This window comes from Branchiostoma lanceolatum, chromosome 3 (assembly GCF_035083965.1).
Source record: "Branchiostoma lanceolatum isolate klBraLanc5 chromosome 3, klBraLanc5.hap2, whole genome shotgun sequence".
Lineage (NCBI taxonomy): Eukaryota > Metazoa > Chordata > Leptocardii > Amphioxiformes > Branchiostomatidae > Branchiostoma > Branchiostoma lanceolatum.
In genome coordinates, this window is record NC_089724.1 from 27,139,247 (window position 1) to 27,151,710 (window position 12,464).

A 12,464-nucleotide genomic window follows, 5' to 3' on the forward strand; every position below is an offset into this window, starting at 1 on the left:
CTAAGGGCGTTTAAAACGGAAGGAACCGTAGGGCCCAAAGTAAGTCAGCTGCACCGGTCCGCGTTTGTCAGGTAAGTCATGTGACTTCATGTCCGCAGATGGTTGTGGTGCCGTCCCTGGTGCCGTCCCACCGGTGTTACCGCTATCTGCAGCCTGCTGGGTCCTGAGGGAAAACAAAATGTTATTACAGGTTTGCGTAGCAAAACCTTTGTTGGATCCGTTGGCATGTGTGGTGGCTGCCATCTTGAATTGTGACGTCACAGGTTCGCCATACCATTTTATTTGGAGGGGTGTTTTTTGGGGGTCGCTAGCGTTCTCTCTATTTTTAACAAATCGCCACACAACTATCACACATTCAAGGAAAACCTTTGTTGGATCCGTTGGCATGTGTGGTACCTGCCATCTTGAATTGTGCCATCACAGGGTCGCCATACCATTTTATTTGGAGGGGTGTTTTGGGGGGTCGCTAGCGTTCTCTCTATTTTTAACAAATCGGCACACAACTATCACACATTCAACTATAAAAAAGAAAATTCAATACCAATTCATATTTATAAAAAGACCCCGTAATCGCTTAACTAACATAGCAAACCTGAAGTATATGTAGCACAAATACTTAACTTTAGTTCGTAAGAGACATCAAATATCGGAATAGCAAAGTTCTTTTCTTCACAACCAAGTATTTTCGCGAGCCGACGTTTCGATAACTGTCTGTCATCTTCATCAGGGTAAATACTGACTGGAGCTAGGTGTTACTGATAACAATGCAGTCCCAAACGTAAAGTATTGTTACTCCGGGAAGGAGGATGACCTCCTTCTGGGAGTATTGGAAATGCTTTTGTTTGCACGTTCGCAGCTAGAACTCACGTTCCCGTCGTCACATTGGTGTGTAACTTGGCATATCCTTTTCCAGGTTGGGCGTGGTGATGCACGATGTTTTGTTACACTGTAACTGCTTTTATCGTCAATGTAATATCGTAATTGCACCCCTATATTGACGCGCATGTGGTACTGCCCTTCCATAGGGACCATGCTTTAAATCCGTTCCGGATCGCTGAATGTCGTAAGCAGATACAGGGTAGATTCTTTCGCTACTTGCTGTGATCGTATAGTCACTGTTACATTGTAAAAAAAAAAAAAAAAACACGCATCACCACACGCAACCTAGCAATCGATATGCCAAGTTACATACCAGTGCAGCAACAGGAATTGTGAGTTCTAGCTGCGAACATGTGCAGGAGTGACCTCCTGTCTGTGTATAAGTATGGTGTCCAGTCGCAGCGCGCATATGTACGAACGGGTCAGGGCGCCGGGTGCACTTTTACGCACAGCGATTTTTGATTTCAAGATCGCCGTGTAAAAATGAGAAATCTCTGGCCCTTCAAACTTACCACACTTGTAGTTTGTAGTACGGAGGCTGTAACAATGTAAAAAGTTTACGCAGAGGATGAAAGATTGTTGAGATATGTCTCTCATGTGGAAGCAAAAGAAGGTCAACGAGTAATTCTCATTCAAAGCAATATTGAGGCCCGAAAATAGGAGTTTGAAAGTCAATTCATTTAGTCATTTCTAAACATGATTAGTTTAAACAACACAATCACAATGTATAGAAAAAATACGACGTCGGTATGACGTGAAAACTCACTGAAAATCGTCGCTGGGTTTCTGTACGTTCGCGAAACTAAGGGGATGATAGTCGTACGGCACGTTTTTGCGAGGTTTTAAAATGCTCAAAGTATGAAGTTATTACGCAAAGGAGCTAAACAGTGTTAGTAAATGTCAGTACAAAGATTTCAGAATTTGTTTTAATTTCCATTTTCTGGGCCCTAATATTGCTGTGTGCCCCTTAAAATCAACTGTCACCTTCCGCCGGACAATGATGCAGAACTAGTCATTACTGCCCTGAAGAAGGTCACAGACGGGTACCGAAACGTCGGCTCTTGTGAATACATGTATTTGTGTTTGTGAATAAAGATCATTGTTTTCAATTAAAAGGTTTCCGTGTGACCAAAACGTACTCTCCAGGCAGGGGAGGGGTTCCGTCTGGGTTTTGACGTGTTTTTAGGCGTTTTTGTCGGGCTTTCTACTTTGTCATTTTTTTTCCCTTCAAACCCCAAATTTGTTTGAAGAGACAAAAATGACAAAGAAGAAAGCCCGACAAAAAACGCCTAAAAACACGTCAAAACCCAGACGGAACCCCTCTTCTGCTTAGAGAGTAACAAAACGTACCTTCGTTCTTCTAGCACGGTCTTGTTCGCCTGGAGTCTCTCTCCCGTAAGCTGATACCGCCAGAGGAAGACCAGGCTGAGGAGGGTGACCCCTGCCGGGATGAAGGAGACCAGCAGGCGGGTGGTGAAGGCGACTGAGTCCGGCTGGGTACAGGCACCGGTCTGGTAACCCCCGATCCTGCAAGAGACGGCAAAAAGCATGTTCTATTTTCTCTGAGCAGCTACCAATCACAGGAGACCCAAGAAAACATTACAACAGTGTGTAGCATCAATGTGAAGAAAACTTTGTCAACCAATGGCTGAGCCATTTCCAGTGAACCGATGCCATTTCGCAAAGTGCTTACAATGTATGTACTGTGTAGGACCAACGCTCTCTTCTTTTTGACTGTTTAGCATTCTGACGTTGACATGTTGATAATATCCTATATATATTACACTCATGCTGCATGTCAAGCAAGGTGGAAGACGAAACACATTTTATGTCAAGTTGCCCATTCTACGACCACGAACGAAATGAGTTGTTTAAAGAGGCCACCGTTTTCCGTCCTAATTTCTCCACATTTTCAGACGTTTTAAGACTCTCCTCTTAACATCACAAATCCCACACATCACAGAAAAAGTGGGATCATTCGTCTTCCACTGTCCCGCAGAAAGAAGCCGAACCCAATAAGTTAGGACTTTGTGTCAGTAATTAAGACTAGAGTAGTCATATGTCATATTGTTCATCATTATCTGTCCGTCCACTCTGTGTTACATGTACATGTACATGTACTTGCAATTAGCCTACGGGCAGGAGTTTGCAATAAACTTTCTAATTACGGTGTTATAGTTTGTATATTATAATCGAAATACTTTCTTGTGTTTTCTTTTTCGTTCATTTCGATAGAGTGTCTCTCATGGATACATCTTTAAAAAATCTTAGGAATGTATATATTTTCTTACTCCAAAGCGACTAAGGAGGTCACCGAAGCGAGCAGTATGGCGGTTATAGTAATGGACTGGTATAACGTCTGGAACAGCATGTCCCGCCTCTTCCCTTTCTGGATTTTGAAGTCATCCGCCACGTCCGTCAGCATGGTCCTGGGGGAAATATATCACGAGGGCACGATCATTCTAATGAACAACGGGATTCCATCGAGCAATATCAGTTATAAGATATTTGATTATTAATATTTTGTTTAATTTTTGACCTATTTCTTCACAATTTGTTAATTATGATTAGCATTGATCACATTAGCGTACCTTAATATGTTTAATACCTTAAAATTCATTTTGAATTTCCTCGTATCTGTTCATCTATTAGGATTTATGATATAGGTTCAACTTTTTTCGATCGTTAATTTTGTTTAATTTTGAGTTATGTACAATTTATGATATATTTCCTATAACTGTTAAGTTTCGAAGGGAGGCCCACGAAAAGCCACCTAGGCTTCTGCCCCCCCCCCCCCTGCATATCTTTGTTGCCCTGTATTTCTTTGTTTTAAAATACTTGTACATATGCGAAACAATAAACAATAAGCTAGCAATTAGGCCATGTTGATCCGATTTCATGGATGTCATCCTCTGGGAAGGCCAAAACTGACGCGAGCGTGCGATTAAAAAAAAGGTTGGCCAAAAAAAGTTGATTTCATCGTGAAGTCCATATGGTCAGTAAGGTTGAACAAATGACTAAACACAGAGTATGGTATAGGGAATAATAGATTCTTCATTTTCATTCCTTCAACTTCTTCTTTGATTTTAGAATTGATTTTGGCATTATAAAGCATATCAGTATCGTTTTCCAATATTTCTTGCAGTTTACGGCAAATATGTAGTCATTTTGCGGCTGCTTTGTACGATTTACGGTGTGCTGTATGGTCGAATACGTTGGGTTTATTCAGTGAAAACGGGCGCGGCTGTCATCCATATGATCAAATCAACATCGCCATATTACTGACAAAATAAGCTTTTATCAACAAGCTTTCGGTCATTACTCTGACCCTTTTCAAGTCGAAATAACCCAAAGACTATGACTGAAAGCTTGTTGGTAAGTGGTTGATAAGTGCTATATACATTGTGTATGGAATAACAATACTATGATAGCGTATATGACAAAACAATTGAGCAATATATTCAAATGAACGTGCTAAAAACGCAGATAAGTAAATATCCCCTTGCATATTATACCAAGGGTTTGACTTTGAGAGGTGGACTGGGATTATTCTATAAGTCGGTACACCTTCTAAACTACGCATGCGCGGCGTGGTGCATTGTGGGAAACATGTTGAAAGCCCCTGAGACATAAACAAAACACATCTAGAAATGTATCCATAATGGTGTAGACAAGGAATCAGTACCACGGGATGAGGTTTGGGCCGGCCAACCCAAACCCAGCGGGAGAGAGGACGATGAAAAGAACGTCGAGTCGCCCTGCTGGAATAAACATGATGCTCACCGAAGCTGCTACCACCAACTGTAAAGATAGAAAACAATAATCTCCAAGCAGATCCCCACGGTGCCAAAATCGTACAAGCTAGCCAGAGAAGCCCCAGTCAGCCAGAGAAGTTGTCAGGCACCATCGGGTTGCAATAAAAACTCCTTCTGCCAACTGGATACGGTCTTTGCAACCGTTGGGTCTGCTTGGAGGTACATTTGGTTTTCTTACATAACATCACTTTCATGCTCCTTCTATCAACAACCTTCAAACTGACAAAAGTATGCAAAGAAATTGATTAACAATTAGATAAGACACTACGTAGTAATAAATGAACTGTATCATCCCGTCAGCGAGCTATGAAGGCCAAAGGTCACGATTAAAGGCATGCGCAAAGGGGCCATTTTTATGTCATTCAGATAGCCTTGTATAGCCTTGTTGAAAGTAACTGTAGGAGGCCTTTGTGTTGTAAATTTCGGCGTTTTTGAGCTGGAATTGACCGGTAAGGGTTGTGGCTATTTCATTTAGTTAGAAAACAGGGTTTTAGCCATGTTTGGAGTGTCCGGTACACTTTGAAAAAGGTGCAGTTTTGGATATGTTAATTTTTTGTGTAGGGAGGTCAAAGGTCATCTGGGCTTGTTATGATGCAATTTCACGACTTTGCGCCGGTGGGAATCGTCCGAAAATCACTAGATTGACACTTTAGAGGTCAGACTACGCTGCCAATGTCAGTCTTCCATGACTTAAACTTCAGGTAGGTGACTTTTGACAGCCTTTTCCTTACATGTTTTCTATATGAAGTCTAGGGGCCTGTCAATGCTGGGATTCCCCCTGAATGCAGTTGCTGAGTTGAGTTAGGAGTTCGAGGAAGGAAACATCATATTTGGTATATTGATGTTTATAATCGAGCGTTACTTACCAAGTTGAAACCTGTCAAGACTAGCTTCTTCTCGAAACGGGTGATTAATAGAGAACAGATGGGGACGGCCAGGACACTTGCTCCCTAGGTGTAAAAAAAAAAAGCAAAATATTCACATATTCTTGTCAATACGAGTCTTTGATGCCAAAAACTAGCCTCCACCAGGCTCCACAGGTTGCTAGAAAAATAGTACAAATTGGCCAAATAGACAGATATATACCATAGGAGTTAGCTGGCCAGGGAGTATAGTTTGCGACCTAGGGCACTGTACTCCCTAACTCCTCTTGTATATATCTGTCTATTTGGCCAATTTCTGATTTTTCTAGCAACCTGTGGAGCCTGGTAGAGGCTACTGCATGGGTACTTATTAGTGTTTCGACTCTCCTTTAGCTGTCTACTGACACCTACTCTTCCAGTAGAGGAAAGGAAACATACAATACGTACATAGCATAAGATGTACAGTCACCTACTAACGACATTGCCATGGACGAGGCTCTTATAACACATTTTGAAACCGAAGCTTGACAAAAAAATATCGTTACCAAACGAGCGAGGAAAAGGTTCTGTAGTTGACCTTCAAGGCCAAAGGCATATTGAATTGCAAGTGCCGCGGACCATTGCTGCAGCTGTGGTGAAATAGGAGGAACGGTGTTAGACCCTGACGGCCATTATAAACATCTCTAATCCGAACCGTCTTACAGCTTGTCCAGGGTGATCTCGGGAGTTCACGCCTTACTGTTCTCTCGCGAGAGCAGATCCAAAATGGCCGCGGTGTTTGGAAAGGGGTCTATTAAAGGCCAATGGTCACGATTACAGTCATGCGCAAAGGGTCCATTTTAATGGCATACAGAAACCGCTTGTATATGCTTTTTAAAAGTAGCTGTAGGAGGCCTCTTTGTTGGAAATGTTGGTGTTTTTGAGCTGGAATTGACAGGTAAGGGTTGTGGCTATTTCATTTAGTTAGAAAAACAGGGTTTTAGCCGTGTTTGAAGTGTCCGGTACACTTTGAAATAGGTGTAGTTTGGATGTGATCAGGTCTTGTGAAAGGGGGTCAAAGGTCATCTCGCCATGTTTTGATAGAATTTCACCACTTTGCGCCGGTGGAAAATCGGCGAAACTCAGTAGATTGACACTTTAGAGGTCAGACTACGCTGCCAATGTGAGTTTTCCATTTAAATCTAAACTTCAGGTAGGTGACTTTTAACAGCCTTTTTCTTATATGTTCACCATTGGACGTCTAGGGGCGAGTGAATACTGGACTTCAGCCTGAAAATGGCTTATAGTGAGTCAAAAATCGACAAGTGGACATTATGCCCCATTAATATTTTGAAATAGAGGAGACCGTTAGTCAACCCATGCGCTACCAAAATACAAGGCCATTAAGACCATTAACAGGTCACTGGAAGGACTTAGAAATCATTAACAGATCATTTAGGTCGTCGAAACATCATTGATAGATCATTGACCATATACGATATAGATCATCGAGAGTTTTTTTATGCTCAGCTCAATTGGCGATCTCGTCCTGTGCGGAATCCTGAAGCATAGACAATTGTAGTTGACAAATATTACTCGATAAGGAACCACAACTCACGACGGAGCCAAAGACTGACAGTATTCCCGTGCCCACCAGGTCAGCGAACGGGCGGAAGGTGCAGACTTCCCAGATGTCCTTCAGAAGGGTTCCTCGTGACGTGTCAGAACCGGGGACCGTACTCCCTGTGGGAATACAAACCTCCTTGGTAACACACACCCTATGTTATCGCCCAGAGTGCGAGAGAGTATCTCATTTACATGATGTGTCACAGCATATTTTGGTCAAGGCCAAAGATCACGATTACAGGCATGCGCGAAGGGGTCATTTTTTTGGTATAGACTTGTTGAAAGTAACTGTAGGAGGCCTTTTTGTTGGAAATGTTGGCGTCTTTTGAGCTGGAATTGACAGGTAAGGGTTGTGGCTATTTTATTTTGTTAGGAAAACATGCTTTTAGCCATGTTTGGAGTGTCCGGTACACTATACAATAGATGCAGTTGGGATGTGTTCATTTCTTGTGTAGGAAGGTCAAAGGTCATCTGGGCTTGTTATGGTGCGATTATACCGCTTTGCGCCGGTGGGAAACACCCGAAAATCACTAGATGGACACTTTAAAGGTCAGACTACGCTGCCAATGTGAGTTTTTCATGATCTAAACTTCAGAAGGTGACTTTTGACAGCCTTTTTTACATGTTTTCTATATAAAGTCTAGGGGCCTGTCAATCCTGGGATTCACCCTCAACATTTTCTATCTAAGACGTGTTTGCACTCACGTGACTATGACGTAATCATTGGGCCAGCAAAATAGCATTTGGGTATTTGATTGCAGCCACGTGATTATTATTATACTATAACCATAAAACAGAACACACAGGAATTGCTTTTGCCATTGGCCCGCAAGGTGGCAGAGTTACGCATATCGTCTCCTGTCAGTTTCTGTTGCTTTATGTGGCTAACACTGCACGAAAAGTATCCGGAGTATCCGGGCCCTCATACACCCGTCAAATTCACCGTGTACTGGCTATGTACATGGCTTTCCGGGATCCACCGTGTACGGTACTAGATTTTTTCTTACATACCTGGACCTGGAAAGTGCATGGGCAAATTATGGGATCCTTATACTTGACGTGTAGTGGAAAATGGATGACAAAAGGATGGGAATTCTATACTGCACTTCGTGCGTTCTAGGTGATAATTACCTGTACGTTACTGACATAAAATTATGTTCTACTGGTAGAAAGCTGAACAAAATGACTTTAATTGACGCGATCTAATTTTCATGAGTATATTAAACTCGGTGCCATCTGATATAAGCGAGATAGAAGCGTTTCATTTTACATATATGTGCACTGAGGTTTCTACCAGCTGCAGATCGTCCGTTCCTTAATATATGTTAATAGTTGTGAAGGTAATCAATGACCTGTATATTCCTTGACTCCAAAGACTGTTGTACTGACAGTAACAACAGTGATGGTGGCAGTCGTGCCAGCTGAGACGAGGTAACCAGTCTCCTGTGAAGGAGAAAATTGGTTACTCAGCACATCAAACAACAATACTAGGTCCGCATTCTTCAGTCGCACTCGGAGCGCAATGGGGAGACTAAACAGTGAGTTCTGAGGGGCCATCCTGGTTGTTTTAGGACAGTGTCCGATGCGGGTGCCGCTCCGCGCGCGCGGCGGTCGGTGTTGTCAGCTCACACGACGACGTGGTCCGGGGAACTGGGGATTCTGTTCCTGCATATAGCGCATGAAGACAGGCCTGCTTGTGGATAGGGCTACGTCCATCTGCTTCCTGCGTCTTCTGTGTGCTCCCTCTCGTCGGGAACGTATCGAAGATCGGTGCACAGATGACTGTAGAACTTCCAACGTTCAAAGGAGAAAAGCCAGTGACCTTAGGACGACACGAAAGAGGTGGCGGCTGTCGATGGTACGGGCATGTCTATGAAAAATGGCGTCGGCGCTGTCACGTGGTCCGAGGAAGTGGGGATTCTGTTCCTGCTTTAGGGCAGGCCTGCTTGTAGATAGGGCTACGTCCATCTGCTTCCTGCGTCTTCTGTGTGCTCCCTGTCGTCGGGAACGTATCGAAGATCGGTGCCGGGGTTGCACAGATGACTGTAGAACTTCCAACGTTCAAAGGAGAAAAGCCAGTGACCTCAGACGACACGAAAGAGGTGGCGGCTGTCGATGGTACGGGCATGTCTATGAAAAATGGCGTCGGCGCTGTCACATGGTCCGAGGAAGTGGGGATTCTGTTCCTGCTTAAGGGCAGGCCTGCTTGTGGATAGGGCTACGTCCATCTGCCTCCTGCGTCTTCTGTGTGCTCCCTGTTGTCGGGAACGTGACGAAGATCGGTGCAGGGGTTGTGCCGATGACCATAGAACTTCCAACGTTCAAAGGAGAATCGCCAGTGATCATCAGACGACACGGAAAGATGGCGGCTGTTGACGACGCTCAGATGTCAGAAGGTCCGGTTTCTGAGAAATTATTCGTGTCCCGTTTGTGGGATAGAATTTCCTCGATCAGCTCCCTGTGTTTCTTCCGGGTACCCCCTGTCGTCGGGAATGAAGCAAAGAGTCAAACAAGGATCGCTAGCAGAACGAGTAAACCTTCCCGCGTTCGAAGGCGAATTTTAGTACCGGACGCACCATTTTGGTCTTCTGTTTCGGCTGCAAAGTTGTCTTCTCGTCTCTCGGCTGGTTTGCGGCTGCAAGCGGAAATTCGAGGCTGGGCGTTTCCCAGAGGTGCCACCACGTCATCAAGTAACCGTTGACCAAGATTTGGAAAGACTGAGAGCGGAGATGCAGCTCGATTCACGGAGATGTTTATTAGACCAAGATGGAGGACATCTCTCCATGGACTCAGATGGTCAGATTAAGGAGTGACGTGTGTAGAGTGACCACGTGACTACAACAACGGTGGCGTCACCACAAGGTCGCAGAACACAGTATTAATGGGCGACCCCCGTGGCCAATAGTAGTTCGGGTATGAAGTAGTGCGTCACATTACTTGAAAAGGCCATAGTTTTTCTTCTGTGCACGTTAGCGAGGCTGAAACTGTGGTGAATGGTAGAGGAATACGTCAGTTTTGAGACAGTACGAGTTTGATTACGATGTTTGTTCGGTCGGGTTGGATTCGCGCCTGGATATTGTTACCGCCCGACTACTGTAAGTCGCCTGCAGTACGGTGACCTCCGCCGGGGGGCATATCAAAGTGGCTTTTAAAAGAGAACGAGCCGGCAAATTCAACCTCATTTTGCAGATATTTTGTAGATTGAACCTTGAAGTCAAGTATATAAAAATCTGGTACCCTTATTCTGCACCTTTCTATAAATTTTCAAGCGTCGAAGCATCTCACCTTGGGATCCTTAACTATATAAATCCCTATAGGAGAAATACTGTGGTCTGCAACCTTAACCCCCAGCGGGGATTGGCCATAAACGTTGCATTCGGTCAAATTTTACTGGTGCATCAGTAATTGACGTCGACTCACTTGAAATCGGTCGTTTTTGTTGCCGCCAGACCCGCCGTTCCCATGGCAACGGCCTCTAAGACCGCCCCCTATCCTTAACTATAGGACTTGGTGTGGACCCGGACACCGCTTCTCCCCCCCCCCCCCCCCCTGCGTCGTAACTAACCATGAACCTGACCTAAAATCACTTAGAACTTAAGAATATACACTAATGATACCTTCCACGAAAAAAAACCCACCAGAATAGTAATTTTGTCTAGATAATGAGAGCGCTAAATGGCCCGTCATACAGGCCTTGCCCTGGGTCTTCCCCTATGCCGGGTCCTGAAGTGCAAAGCTGGCGATATCTCGGCAACCGTTCGGATGTTTGCAAAAAGCTTTGGTACACTTCTTCAACTAAACCTGTTACATTGCATGAACAAAAGAAAACCAAGGTCAAGGTCGTCTTAAGGTCGCAGAACACAGTATTAATGGGCGACCCCCGTGGACAATAGTAGTTCGGGTATGAAGTAGTGCGTCACATTACTTGAAAAGGCCATAGTTTTTCTTCTGTGCACGTTAGCGAGGCTGAAACTGTGGTGAATGGTAGAGGAATACGTCAGTTTTGAGACAGTACGAGTTTGATTACGATGTTTGTTCGGTCGGGTTGGATTCGCGCCTGGATATTGTTACCGCCCGACTACTGTAAGTCGCCTGCAGTACGGTGACCTCCGCCGGGGGGCATATCAAAGTGGCTTTTAAAAGAGAACGAGCCGGCAAATTCAACCTCATTTTGCAGATATTTTGTAGATTGAACCTTGAAGTCAAGTATATAAAAATCTGGTACCCTTATTCTGCACCTTTCTATAAATTTTCAAGCGTCGAAGCATCTCACCTTGGGATCCTTAACTATATAAATCCCTATAGGAGAAATACTGTGGTCTGCAACCACAACACAACACAACACAACAGTGTGGCGCAGGCTTCAGACACCCAACTGAAGACCATCCCACTATATAAACTGATGTGTTGCGTATTAAGGGGTTTCCCGGTTACGAACTAAGAAACAAACAAGAACAAACAAACAAACAAGCAAACAAAGTGTTTGCCTTACCGGGTCAGACGCGATTCCCGTACTCGTGTTGGTGATTGTTGAGTTGGCACAAGATGCTGTATCCGTGGTGCCGAACGCGCCCACGATTTGGCCGTGGACAAGAATCGCCAGGAGGTACGACAATAGGTGACAAAATATTCCTAGACAGGGAAATAGGAGCAACAAGAGTGGTGTTTAAAAAACACACCGGCGACGTGAGGATTATGCAAAGTAGGTCCTCATTTGCATGATTTATATCTTACTATGTTAGCCTTCACCAAACATTCAAGTGCCACAAATATAAAGTTTCCGTTAATTAGAAATATGGAACAATAGTATTTTCAACTTAATTATGCAAATTAAGTCTCCACTGTGATAATTTTGCATCTATACATGTCCCTATCTTTCTCAGTAACATATCACATGTTTGGATGGTCCAATCATTGAACGCAGCGGGTTTGTAAAGTTTCTCAGTAATCATGCAAATTAGATTCTGAAATGCATAATCACAACATAATGAACTAAAACATCATTTGAACTATCTTCATACCAGAAAGCATGGATACGCAGAGTTGTTTTCTTTCAAAGTCGGCTATGAGCTATATAGCACTCAAAAATCACGACCATGGCATGTCAAGAGCACGTGATTTCAAAACTACATGTAGACGTTACGCTGTAGTACCGTTACAAATCGCAACAGGAGTCCGGAGGCTTCATATCTCCATGAACTATTCTGTTTAGGCAAATGACTTACACATTTACATAATGCATGTTTGGTCATGAACACCTGCAACTAACTTACACATGTCGCAATATTGACAGTCCTATCAA

At 43.8% G+C, this 12,464-nt stretch overlaps 1 protein-coding gene across 1 annotated transcript; it reads right to left on the reverse strand.

Moving 5' to 3' along the window:
- Nucleotides 1-9,290, reverse strand: LOC136429491 (sodium-dependent lysophosphatidylcholine symporter 1-like). Its single transcript, XM_066419321.1, has 9 exons — nt 9,105-9,290; nt 8,515-8,605; nt 8,174-8,179; nt 7,155-7,279; nt 5,561-5,644; nt 4,565-4,680; nt 3,171-3,308; nt 2,230-2,406; nt 1-163 (listed from the first exon to the last, which is right to left on the reverse strand). The coding sequence occupies exons 1-9, from the start codon at nt 9,288-9,290 to the stop codon at nt 1-3; spliced, it is 1,086 nt and encodes a 361-aa protein (XP_066275418.1).
- Nucleotides 9,291-12,464: the final 3,174 nt, after the last annotated feature.